Source organism: Podarcis pityusensis (assembly GCF_964106645.2).
Source record: "Podarcis pityusensis genome assembly, chromosome: 14".
NCBI classification, from domain to species: domain Eukaryota; kingdom Metazoa; phylum Chordata; class Lepidosauria; order Squamata; family Lacertidae; genus Podarcis; species Podarcis pityusensis.
Genome location: NC_138039.1, coordinates 27,855,918 through 27,869,654, shown reverse-complemented (window position 1 = coordinate 27,869,654; position 13,737 = coordinate 27,855,918). Strand labels below are relative to the sequence as shown.

Genomic DNA, 13,737 nt, shown 5'->3' with positions numbered 1-13,737 from the left:
TGCTAATTACATATTGCCTCCCCTTTTTTTTCCTTTTCAGATTCAGAAAAACCAGGGATCTTTAATGGTAAGCTTTATGAGTTCGGGAAAAAAATTCACTTTTCTTTTTCCTGATGGCTGCTTCCTTTGCATGCTTGAATGCCTTGTTTTAAACTTAGCAAATTGCATTTTGTGGAAAATGCAAACCTTTAACTGCCTGTATTAGATTAGGTACCATTAGAAATAATAGGACATCCTGAGCCGCGATGTTTTTATAAGAGTTTGCTGCTGTTGATTAATCTTGCTATATTTTATTGCATTAATGATTTTTTCTTTCCACTCCACTGTAAAGATATTGCATATAGCCTAATACTTCTCTTCTCTCTCCCCCCACTTCTCCTTTCCATCACAGCCCCTCCAGTTACTCCAGTGCATTGTTGATGAGGTGAGTCGCCGTCTTATGTGCTTTCACTCCTAAAGTCATTCCTAATGGACTGGAAAGCTTATATTTTGTTTCCTAATGAAGCACAATGGCCCAACGTCCTCAACTGCGAGACAAGTTGCCTTGTGCGGCTCTGAGCTGCTGAGCGCTGGCTGGCCTTGTCCTGCTTTGTGCTGTTTCCTGACTCTTCCTATTGAATCCTTGGCAAAAGGAGGCGGTTTCCAGGAAAGTCTCTTTCTTTCTCCCTCTCTCTCTTTTGGATAACAGAGACCCCCAAAGGCCCCCCATATTAATTGATCACCTCTCCACCTTGCCAGATGTGGTAATGCAAAGAAATGGAAGTTGTCGTTTTGCCTTTTAAATGAGGCAGGCTTTTGTGCAGCTCTGGGTGCGCAAAAGAGGACCTGCTAAAAGGGGTCAGGGTTGAACTGTAAACAAGAGCAGTTTTGAATGTCACCTCTCCGTTCGGTTTTACCAAAGGGAGAAAAACCAAAAACGGCAGGAGCCCTGTTGTTCACACCTCTACCTGAACCCATTTAGTCCTGATCCAGTGATTTATCAAGAGGAGCAGAAACTCTGATGCTTACGTGAAGCTCCCCACCCACAAGGCCTGCTCAGAGTGTTTCAGCGGGTGAAATGCATGAGTTGTCCATGGCATGGCTCAGGTGGGATCCAGCTATTGAATTTAGTGGAGAATCCTCTACATGCAGGAGGATTTATATTTACCTTGAAGCACATGTGGGCCTCTGGGTCCCCACCCCCACCCCCGACTACTAGTGCAGGCCTAAGGAAACAATACAGTGGTACCTCTAGATACGAACGGGATCTAGAAGCAAACGTAACTAGCGACGGCACGTCTGCGCATGTGCGCATTGCTTTTTGCCGCTTATGCGTGTGACGTCATTTTGAGCGTCTGTGCAAGCAGCGAAACCCAGAAGTAACGCACTTTGTTACTTCCGGGTTGCCACAGAGCGCAACTCGAACGCGCTCAGCCCGAAGCGCATTCAACCCAAGGTATGACTGTATTCCTGTTTATCTGGATTTCCAGTTACCCAAATTTCTGCATGCCTGGCTATTCAGCTGTGGAAGGGCACAATGTGCATTTTTGTTCAAATGCTCCTGCCATTTACATGCACCACATTTAATCTGTGTCTACCCACCACCCCACTTTTTTTTGTCACATTACTATGTTTCTCAGAAAAGAAGAAGCTGGAAAACTGCATTTTATCCCAGCCACAGGACATACATTTTTACCTCTGTGCCTCTTTTATCAACCTGGGTTTGATTGTTTTGATTTTTACTATATTGTGTGTATCTACATTGTCAACACTTAGGTGCTTGCTCAGCTAACCACCATTTTCTTTGGGAGACCTGACTTCTGATGGGATGATCATAGTTGCCAGATTTCCCCTTTCAAAGCTAACAAAATATTCTTCCTTACGCTCTGGTGGTGGTAGTTGGTCACCCCTTAATCACTTTAGGAAGCAACAGCGTAAGTGAAATTAACCCACAGCAGTTGGAATTCAGTCCTACACATAGGAAGCAGGGCAGATCTAGCACACTTTTGCCTGGAATGGCATCCCATCTGCTTAGTTCCAGAAGTTGATTTTCAGAATCTTTCCCTGCTTTATCAGGGAACTGCACTTACCAGAGCAACTTCTGATGAAACAGGCTGAGCCTGGAATTGATGTGACAGAACCAGAAATTTGGGAGGAAAGGAATTGGGCTGCATGTGGATGGAGATGGTTTCTGGGTGCCTTGAGAAGTAGCAAATCCCATTTTGCAAATCAGGGCAAACTTATGCATATACATACTTATGTTTGCATGTGTATGATATGCACATCTGTTGATTTCTGGACACTTGGTCACTGTGTGTTTGCATTTGTGAACTGACTTCATTGTGACTGAAAGTATACATAAGCTCTTCCTGAGGTCTTATGCCTGTGTTAGCCCATTCACACATGCATGATCTAACTTGCTGTGGCAGTCTTTGAGTTATGATCACACATGTGAACAGATGCCGTGTTGCGTAAGTGGAATGTAACTGCAACAACCTCTCCACATGTGACTTTGTGTGCACAGAAATAACACCCTTGGAAGTGTCTGAAAGCTCATTATGTCCAAACTACAGGTTGAGATGGCTAAACACGACAAATCGTATTTCAGAGCAAACCACATGCCATGTGGGAATGTGACCTTCCCTGGTGGTGTTGATTTCCAACTCCCAGCAGCTCCAGCCAGCAGGTCAATGGTCACGGATGATGGGAGTTGTAGTCTAACAACATCTGGAGGGTCACAGGTTCCCTATCCCTAATATAGTGTCTTAAACCACCGTGCACTGTGTAGATGATGTCTGCATGTGATCAGGCTCCCAATGCACATATTTAGAGACAAGTGGACACTCATGTGGGCCATTCTTAAGTTATATTTTATGTGCTCTCCCTGACTCAAGGGTTGTATCCAATGTTAGTCATACTCAGATCATGCCCATTGAAATTGATGGAAATGACTAACTTAGGTCCATTAATTTCAAAGGGTCTGCTCAGAGTAAGGCTAACATTAGATACAACCCTCAAAGACAAATCTTGCCAAATGTCCTGCTTCTGTTTTCAGTTTGCCTTCTCCCACCATGAGGACTATAAGCTTAGTATAATAGTTTTTTGTTAAAAGAAAGAAAGAAAGAAAGAAAGAGAAGTTCCAAGGAAGCAGTGCCACCTGATTCTGAGCTACATTCTGTGCAGAATGGTGCAATGAAAGCCATGCTGGTTTCTAGGCTCCCTGCCTTCCGATGGAGCTGATTTCCATTCCTCCTTAGGGTCCTGGCGGGTGCCCTACGGTTTCCCCTCCTACATTGGCTTAATAGCAGCCTGGTTTTGTTTTCCCTCCTTGTTTCTCTCTCCCTGCTCCCCTCCCTCGGCTCTTTTTAAGATCTAGCCCTGTTGGGGGAGAATAATAGTTCCCACTTATTGTGCTAATGTGTGTGTCTCTTTCTAAATAAGGACCTCATGAGAGAAGGTCTGTTTGCTTTCTGGTATGGTACAGCTGCTGTTGTTTTCAGTGCATTCGTGATAACGTGAGTGTTCGCTATTAGAAGTGTTTAGTGTTCTAAGACTGATGATCTCGGGCCAAATGCTCCCCTCTGTGGCAGCTTCATGAGAGCAAATAAGGGCTGGCAAAGTCCTAAAATTCACAGGGTAGGTGCGGGGAGCAGAGTCACTCCCCTCCCTTTCAGTCTGCAGCTGTTTCTGCATGGCAAGTTTCTTCCTGAACCCATGGATAGCAAGATACTTTTCCCAACTTAGACTGTTAACGTTCTTTACTGCACTAAAGTTATGGGCATTTGGAGGCTGTCAAGGACTGGTAAGAGTGTGCTCTGAGGGTTGGGAATGGGGCATTTGCATAGGGGCACATCCATTCATAGGGTCCACTTTCTGGAGTGTTTTAGGAACCCATCATCAGACCAGTTTAGCTAGGTCAGCTTTTCCCTGTGCTGGCTGTGGCAGAGGAGAGTTGTGGTTGAAAACTTTTGGAGGTCACTAGGTTGGCAAAGTCAGCTTGATCAGAACCAGCAGCCATGCCCATCTGCGCTGTTCTCTGCTGTTCCAGGATCTGGCTCTTGAGGAGGCAAGATACGCATCTCAGTAGACTTGGACTTGATGTCGGAGGGCTGTTTTGTGTAGCCTTGATACTTTGCTACTACTCCTCCTGGCAGGCATTTCAGGTTGTTTCGCAAATGATAAAAATGGATAAGCTGACGAAAAAGGGATCTAGCAGAGGAACTGCAACAAAACAGGTCTCAAGATCACTGTCTAATACTCTGGATCAATTAAATTAGAAATAGCAATAAGCCCCCTGGCTTGTTTCTGACTATTATGTTTAAAATCACCACTTCAACATTTCTACGGTGTGTTTTCAACAACTGCATTAACTTTTTAAGAAAGAAAGCGAGGGAGAGAGTGCCATGCAGAGTTCCATCTCTCGGATGTTAAATGTGTGTGTACAGAGGAGAGTCAAGTGTCAGAATGTATCTATCCATCACTGCTTCCGCTCCGGCCCAAATGTTTTCTGCTGTTCTCTTTACTGGAGCCAGAAATTGTGACCTTACCCATGTGCATGATTCAAAGGCTAGATGAGAACAAGGTAAAACTACAGGTAGGAATAGCTGAATAATTACCTTTAGGCCAACCTGAGAAACAAACCTTCCCAAGAGGCCGAACTCATTTAATGGTTCCTAAAAACTCAATCTTGCGGGTGTCAATGGTCATGCTTGATTATTTGCGGCAAGTGTTTTATGAAAAAGCAATAAGGCTGCATGGGGCATTTACGGAGGGGTGGAAGCGAACAATAAATGGGCTCAGTTCTTTGAGGGAAGGTCCCTTTGGTGGATGCAGCCACTGAACGCTTTGCACATATCTCTGTGCCTTTTGCTGTTTGAAACTGCAAGAGAGGGAAGACACACTAAAACATTTCCATCTTTGCTGCAGCAAGAATGGCACAATGACAAGAACCAAATCCTTTGGTTGTAGAAAAGACAGCAGTTGCAGCCACTGTTAATAGATTAACCTAGACAAGTGATTTCCAAGCTGCGTTCCAGAGAGCCTCAGGTTCCTTTGGAAACTTTTTGGTGGTTCTTCCATGAGAAGTTCACTAATGGGGAACAATCTTGCTGATCTTCCCTCTTCTGTGTACAGTTGGCACAGGGGCATGTTAGGTGTGCTCCCAGGGCACATGCACAACCCACACAGGGCAACAGGTGTGCCCCAACAGGCCTGTTCAGTGCCTCGCATGAACAAAATGTTAATTTTTCAATGTTTCTATCCCATTAGGGAGAGCATTCTGACCATAAGAGCTGTTTGACAGTAGAACATACCACCTCAGAAGGTGGTGGAGGTTTTTTAAGCAGAGGTTGGATAGCCATCTATCAGGGATTCTTTAGTTGTGATTCCTGTGTTTCGGGGGGTTGGGCTAGATGACCCTTGGGGTTCCTTCCAACTTCACAATTCTATGATTCTTTCACTAGGGGAGCTCAAACTATGAAAGCATAGAAATAGACAATCTGTACCATGCTGAAGGATGCAAGGTCCCATAGTAGACAAGTTGATTCAGAAAGAGCTCCTCGAAGGCAGGAAGCTTTGAAACCTACCAGAGCAGCCACTTTTCAAGCCACAATCACAGGAAAACTCAGTCCACAAAGACTTGTGAGGCTGCAGCCTCATATCATGTGTAGCTGTGGCAGTACTTTGTGGACAGTCAACACCACTCACTTTTCTGGAAACCAAGGGTGCTGACCTTGGATTCAGGCGCTTACTGGCAAGATCAGGATGTGCAATTAAAGTTGATTTGGGTGCTCTTGTGCAACAAACCTGCCCTCCCCAAAATTGGAGCTTTTGCAGTAAGAAAAGTGAAAGTGCAGTGGAAAGTGTGGGGTAACAACCCCTTGATACAATGTCTTATAACCTCCTCGCAAACAAATGAGTGGATGCTCATGAAATAGCTGACACCATCTGCAGACTTTGTGCCAGCAAATCAGGATGAATGCTCAGTAAACAGGTTGCCTGGAGGTGACCCAAATCTTTCAGAGATCCCCATCCTACAATTATTAACATTCAGCCACAAATAGAAATTGGGGGAAAGCTTTGTGAGTTCTGTCTTAGCAGCTAGTTTTACTGGAGGGCTGCTTTGAGGAGAATGGTGCCCATTTCCTCAGCATGTCTCCTTCTGCACCCCTTTCTTGCCACTAGGAAAGGTCTTCAGGGGTTAGAGCCAGGTGCTGAGCCCTGCTGTAGTTCACAGGTGATGTGTAATTGCATTTTTTACTTGTTTCTCAATAGAGCTTGATCATTTTAATCCTGCACCTTCCTAATAAATTTTAATTATTTGTATATTATTATATACTGGGGGTAACATGCAGCCTGTTAGTATGGAGAACTTGCTGAGCAGCTGTGTGTTTGTGTGTGATCAAAGGTGTTAAGGAAAAAGATCAAAGGATGCTGGGAAATAACTCTTGGATCACAGGCACAATTGTCCCTCTCAGTCCGGGAGGCTTACCTTCTCTGGGCACCTTTTGAAGGCTCAGATGGCCTGATCCACACCTCTAAGGGCTCTCAGGCATCCCTCCTCAAGCAGAGGGGCTGCACCCGGAACTGAATGCTGACAAACAACCTCATGTACACTTTTCATTTTTGTTCCTGCAGTTTTGGATTTATTTAACCCTGTTCTGGGTTTTAAAATATGCATTATACTGCCATGTTAGGCAAAAGAGGTTGGACTATGACTAAATGACCCTCATGGTCCCTTCCAACTCTACAAGTCTGCAATTCCGTAAAACACCCAGAATTCCTCCAGACATGCTGATACCTCCCTTCTTTGCATGGGGTTGTGGTTCTGCCATTTTGGCTGCCTATGTGTTGACACTCAGCCTGTGAAGTTGAGAAATAGAGGAAGAATTGCCAGAAACAGAAACAACCCCGCAGGCCTTGGATATAGGAAAGTTACTAATCAGCTGTGTGTTTGTGTGATCAAAGGCATTAAGTGAAAGAATCAGAGGATTCTGGGGAATAACTTGGATCCTACTCAATGCTGCAGTATTGCAAAGGATCTTGAAGTGCCCCTAAAAATTGTGCCACTCTGGTCAAGTAGAGGGGGGGGCGCAGATTCCACCCCCTTTGGTCAAAGAGTTCAGCTCTGCACCTGGAGGGCTGTCACTTCCACAAATTAAATACTAGGGAGTGAGTTTAAAGATGCCTCCCTCCTTCCCCACCCCACCCCAACACCTTGCTCAGATTTTCTGCTGCTGTGCTTTCCTTGTTATGCTTGAGCTCCTTGCTGACGAGTGCTAATAGCAAAATGCCAAGTGAGGGCCTGTTTGGGGTTTACCACATATTAAACATTCTGAACTTGTCCTTTTGCTCATAGATTGGGCATAATTAATAATTAAACAGCTTCTGTTGTAATGGGTTGACCTTCCTGAACTGTTCATTATTCACAAGGCAAAGGCATCACTCAAAACATCCCTCTCCCCCCCCCCCATTGCCCTTCTCTGTACTCAAAACTGGAGATATACAAAGCGCTTGGGTTGGTTTTTCTTCTCTCTTTTCTTCTACTCCCTTTCTCTCTCTTTTTTAATGCCGTAACTTGGGCTGCCCCCAGGATCAGCCTCTCAAAGTTGAGGCTGGGTAAAAGAAAGGAAGCAAACTGGTATATCATGGAGAGCTGGTGTGGGGCTTTTGGAGGACCTTAACATAAGAATGTAAGGAAAGGTCCGCAGCAACCCAAAGGAGGCCCATTTAGTCCAGCATCCGGTTCTCACAGTGGCCAACCAGATGCCCCAGTAGGTAGCAAGCAGGACCTGAGCGAAACATCACTCTCCCCTCGTTCGGTTTCCAGAAATATACTGCCTCTGACAGTGGAGGTAGAACATAGCGATCAAGCTTAGTAGCCATTGATAGACAAATTCATGGAAGTAAGGCTAATTTGTGTGGTGGACTCCTCCCTTCTTATTAACCACCACTTTCGTAACTCACACTTCTGCCAAAGTCTGCAGTTCAAATCTTGCTTCGGCCTCAAGCTCTCACTGAGTTAAACCAAGCCAGTGCTCTCTCCTTCTCAGGGTTCGTGGGTTTGGCAAAGTGGTCTGCAGTCAGCAAACGCAGGTCTCCCCCTTGTTGCTTAGCCCAGACCAGAAAGTTAGCCTGACCTGGTGCATTCACCTTTTACAAGGAACACCTCTGCGCTGTGGGTTGAAAAAGACTTGCAGTTCCCTCCTTTGGCCAGAAGCAGGCGGTGGTGCGCAGGCAGATTCTCAGCCAAGACCACTCCTACTCGCCCCTCCGGGCTCGGTCTCTAGCCCAATACCCACTCTGGACCCAAGTCCTGACACCCCCCCACAAACACACCTGCAGTGTGAGAACGGTGACATCGTTCTACCTGACAGGGCTGTTAGCAAGATTCCTGAAAGAAAGTACGTAACGGGCTTTGCACGCTTGACCTGCACCATGACGGCTTGTCATCCTTGCTGAATAAGTGACACCTGCATGTGCTTCTTTTGTGAAACCTCTTTCTGGTGGTGGTGTTAGCAAGAGCCACGAGATACAAGTGGCAGCTGTACCTTCTGCGACTCATTCAGCTGCCAGGTTCAAAGTTGCCCTCCCCACATGGCAGAATCCTCAAAAGTGTGTGTCAAAGGCAGCCCCTCAGAACGCTGTCGCCTTTTACTCTTCAGTTACTTTTGATTTAATTGTATTTTGCTGCAATTTCCGATTGTTTGAATCGGAAACAAAGCCTTAATAAGAGTTCTAGTTAATTTTCTGTCTTGTAATTACCACTCTCATTTTTCTGATAATTGGCCACTGCAATTATATGTATATTTACTAATCACGTCAGCAGCTCGGTGGTCGCTTCTCCCTGCCGCCATTGATAATGATATGTGCGCATGTATTGTGAAGCTGGCTTTTATCATCATCATCATCTCCTCTCTTCTTCTGTTTCTTCTTCTTTTTTTTTAATTCCCCCCACCCCTCCTTCCCGCACCACATCAAAGCTATTTCCCTCGCAACCCTCCATAATGAACCCCACACATGCATTTGACACAGTTGTGTGCGAGAGAAATTGTTTGGCTCCCACCAAATGCTGCACGCTCTGAGTTTCTTGCCTGCAGCACTGGAAGGTTGTATGTGATGATATATGACTCTTGCAAATGGCCAAAGCACTCCAAAGCACGGCAAGATTAAAATAAGTCATTCCTTTGTTAATTTAAATAGGTGCATGCATCATACTTTGCAAAGCACTCAGGGACGGGGTGGGGGGAGGTTGTGGGGGGTGGGGGAAACGGTGGCAAAAGCTGCCGAAAGGTATTTTTAATAGCAAATGAGAATAGATGAGAACGGAGTCATTTGCAGCTGACTCCTGTTTTATGTGGTTCTCTTGTTCCAACTGTAGGTCTAATGAGATGACTGTTAAAGTACTCCGCAGTGCAATTTCATTACATCCTGAGCTGTTACACTATAAACACTGGCAAGTCTCTCTGTCATTTTTGGGGGGCGGGGGGGGGGAGAGAGATGGCAGAAACTCTCCTCAATTTGTAAATCCCTATTTTGCTGGTGAAATATTCCTCTTTGAAAAATAATACGGATGTTTCTTGAGTTTTTTAAAATGCATTTGTTAGCCTTGTGTTTTGATAGATTTGTTGTTCGTTGGCTCAACTTGCAATTTACTATTTTTAATTTTTTTTATTTAGTTCTCCATATACCCCCCTGGCCTCTCCTGCTTAACTCTAACAAGATTTGAGATTGCTAAGTGTAAATAAATAGCAACTATGATGCAGGAAGCAAAGGTCAACACAAGAATAATTTCCCAGCTCTTTGTTAATTACAAGACCATTTGGGTGTTACTTAAATAATCATTAATTTCTCATTTACACTTTCCCTACCTTCTTTTCTGCCCCGTGGCTATCATTGTCCCTTTTTACCTCCCCTTGGTCTTATTTCTACGTATTCTTACCCGTTGTATAACACTCATTACTTCTAAATGCAGGATTTCTGACACATTCTCACGGCTTCACCCTCTCTCTCCCCACACGTACACAGTCTGGTATTTGAAATCAACATCATCCCCTGCTTGCTTTCCATCTGAAATCAACTATACAATTAACAAATTGCACTTTCACTTTCTGATGTTGTTGTTGTTGTCTCCCTCCTTTCTCTCCCGCCTCCCCCCATTGCCCCCACCTGCCCAATCCAAACTCAATTGCAGGAATCGCCTGTCCTTCCGGTTGGGGAGTTCTCAGAGCCGTTTGTACACTTCATCACTCAATGGTAAGCTTCGTTTGCAAATGTGCCGTGCCCTCAATGTAAATGATACATGCCATTAACTCCACAGTACCACAGGACCTTATGGCTTTCCCTGCATCCTCCCAGAGACGCCAGGGACTTGGCAGGCCTTGGGCAGCTGGGCCAGCAAAGCTGAGCAAACTGTTTAAATTATGTAAACGTTATTTACACAAAGGGTCATAAAAGCACTTCAGAGGGAGAGTTTTTACCCCCCGCCCCTGTTTTAATAAACGGTTGGGGATCTTGGGTGTATTCTCAAGGAATTGGTGTGTGCGTGTGTGTGTTTGCGTTTTAAATCACTCGGAAAAATAAGGATGACAGATAATCATATTTATAACTCCATTATTCAGGCATTCTCATATTCCTTAGGAAAGCAGGCAACCTTTTTAAATGGGGTAAACAATGCACTTGATTAATTCATGGGCTTTTCATTTAGAAGTGGTTTTATGGAGTTCTTCTTTGGGAGGGTACTCTTCTCAGTAAGGGCCGTATTTTAAACCACACCGTAGGGCATGTTTTGCTTCTTCCAGACAAACTGCCTCATTCAGTGGAAGGCCACTAAAATTAACTAGGGTTTTTTTTTTTAATATAAAAAAAGGAATCTAGTTTTAAAAAGGAATCTCCTGAGCACCAAAAGGTTAAAGATCTAAGTACAACCTATTACAATGAAGGCATGTTTTAATGTCTCATTTATAGAGAAAGCTTAATAAGCAGGCGATAAAGGATGAGAGAGAGAGATTGAGCTTGGTCTAAATGATTTGGGTTTAATGGAGAACAATTGCCTTTTTTATCCTGTCAAGATGAACTTTCTGGACAAAAACTGTCAATGGACATAATTCAACAGTGCAAAGCAAGCACGCAACCCCTAAGCTTCTTGGCAAACTGAATAGGTGATCTCTTTTATGAGAACTCTTGGATTCAGACATGTTGCAGAAGCTGGAGATGGAGGAGGATGCTCAACACTGCACAGAATTAGGCCATCCATTAGCTACTATGATAGGAATCCATGTGTAACAATATATGGATACTCACCATCAAAACTGATTCCCAGAAAACACCCAAAGGTTCCTTGGTTCTAAATCCCCTTTTCTTTGGAAATAAAAGTTTGATTGTCAGCCACAAATTTACTACCAAAGAAGTGTCCAGGAATCAGCTCCTTACGCAAAGAGGCATTTGGATACATTCAGATTATGCGAATTTACACTAATGCAAGAGAACCTTCTCTAGAGTGTCCCAAAGGATGATGTTCTGACAGAAGAATTAACAGTGTGACTTTACAGTTAATTGAAATAATAAATACAAGGCTTATGTTTATTATAAGACTGATCCAGTTTCGGGTAGATTAGGTTTTTATGCTGCAGCCATAATTGTGGGTGATCTATCCTGCTCTTGCTAACTGAGGTGCAGGGGGCTGTACCTTTCTGTCTCTTCCCAGAGATTAATCTGAAAACATATCGTTTTTATATATTTTTAATTGAGGCAGGAGGAGGGCTAACCTCTATAGAAATGTCCACAGATGTCAGGCTGAAGCATAAATGATGGCAGATAATAGCCTTGTTCTCCCACGAGATCCAGCTACTTTGGAATGTCAGATTAAGAGGGTTGCCAAGGCAGCTTTGAATGGCTTGCAAGAATGCAAGCCTCCATTGGGCTGTGCATGGCTATTAGTTACAAGGGGAGCGATCCACCAAGTGCTTCTGCTGCTGACTTGTCCTCCTTTAAGTTCTTTGGAGCTTGTACTACATGGGTATTTCTAAAACAGATGAAGATTACACAGCAGCAGTGCCTGGTGCCATTAAAACTGCACAGGGCAACTATAGATCTTCCAAGGGGCACTGTGTTCTCTGCAAGCTCTCAAGTTGTGGCAGGTGGGACTGCCCAGGTCACACACTATGCTATACTACATGTTTTAGGCACATAGCAAGCTGCTTTCTGTTGAGTCAGAACAATTGCTCCAGTCTAGCTCAGTATTTTCAACCCTGGCAGCAGATCAAGGTTTCTGGCAGGGATCTGTCCCAGCTGTGGAGAAGCTACCAGGGATTGAACCTGAGATCTTCTGCATGGGAAAATTTTGCTATATCACTGAGCTATAGCTTCTTTTTTTAACCTCTTAGAAGAGTGGTTGACTTGCACAAACTGGTGTAGCCTAGGGGTTAAGAGTGTGAGCTGTAAGCCAGATGGGCTCCAACCTCCCAGTTCAAATCTCACTGCAACCACAGGTTCACCAGCTCAACTTAGGCTGCTATTCTATCCATCTCCCTCCTCCAACAGGGATAATAATATTGGCCCCACAGGGCTGTTGTAAGAGATCCTGAAGTATTAATATGTGCAAATTGTTTTTAAAAGCTTAATAACAACAACAACAATTTTATTATATATATCCCACCTGTATGTAAATGCTTATTGTGGTAAGTACCCTAGCATGGGAGGAGACATAAGTTGGCTGCCATTGCTTCCTTGATCTGGATGGGGAGATAACGGAGACAAAATCTGAGGCTGCTGAACAAACTCTTGGGGGTTTTGTTGAGATTCGGGGATTGTTGCTGGGGTTTTTTTATATCTTTATTTTATACCTTGTGGTTTATATGGAAATTGTTCGGTTTGGTCATGTATTTTTTAACTCTTTCTTTATTGTTTATGACTGCTTTTGTTACATTGTATTTATGTATTTTTTCCCCGTGTTATAAACTGCCCTGAGCATGGTTTGAACCGTGGACAGGCAACATACAAATAAAATTCTGTATGTCTGTATGAAGCAGAGGGGCATGTAGCACATTGCACAGCAGCAAACCTGATCCGGCCAATCACAGGCCCCTAGTGAGTAAACTTGCATAACACCTATTTGTCTCGCACTACACATTTCACACGTGTATGCCTAAGAGGATCTAAGTGAACACCTAAAAACGTAATGTGTGAGAAGTGCCACAGCAACAAGCAAACTGGGAGGAAGGGTAGCTGGTCCAGGGGTTGCCAAAGTGTTGTGTCCCCTCCCTCCACTGAAATTAGCCTTGCAAATAGTACCGGCTGCAGTGTGGGCTCCATTGCGGAGTGCCTAGTGGTGCCCACCTTAATTCATGGTGACAGAAGCAGTCAAGTTAAAGAAAAACAGTGACATTTCAAGTGCATTCATAAAGCTTTCTGTAGGGTGGGGGTGGGGTTGGTTTTCTTCATTAACTGTTGGTCATCTGTAATAAGAGACTTTAAAAAAAATAAATCTTCAGCATTCTAAGATAGTGAAGTAAATGACTAGTGCTTTTTCACACCGAACCTGAGTTCTGTTTTTTTGTTGTTGCTGCACAGCATGAGAAAGCAGCCAAAGGAACGCCCAGCCCCTGAAGAGTTAATGGTAAGTAAATCTTCAGCCTTCTCATTACAACACAAACAAGAAAAGTTTTGCTGATTTATGACATGCAGAAGTTTGTTGGGGGTGTTTTTCCTCCATAAGTTAACTAACATTAAATCTAAATTTTGCTTCCAGCTCTGACAGCC

The 13,737-nt window shown here is 44.1% G+C and overlaps 1 protein-coding gene across 10 annotated transcripts in view; it reads left to right on the top strand.

Annotated features, from left to right (window-relative positions):
- Positions 1-13,737, top strand: part of MAP2K5 (mitogen-activated protein kinase kinase 5) — a 125,689-nt gene that overhangs the window by 91,735 nt on the left and 20,217 nt on the right. For 7 of the 10 annotated variants that reach the window (XM_080982181.1, XM_080982178.1, XM_080982182.1 and 4 more), the window contains 4 exons: positions 41-67; positions 392-424; positions 10,172-10,233; positions 13,549-13,594. In XM_080982181.1, coding sequence (XP_080838307.1) covers positions 41-67; positions 392-424; positions 10,172-10,233; positions 13,549-13,594 — 168 coding nt within the window. Of the gene's footprint in view, positions 1-40; positions 68-391; positions 425-9,358; positions 9,434-10,171; positions 10,234-13,548; positions 13,595-13,737 lie in introns of those variants that run through there. The other 3 variants (XR_013979624.1, XR_013979625.1, XR_013979626.1) reach the window with 3 other exon arrangements.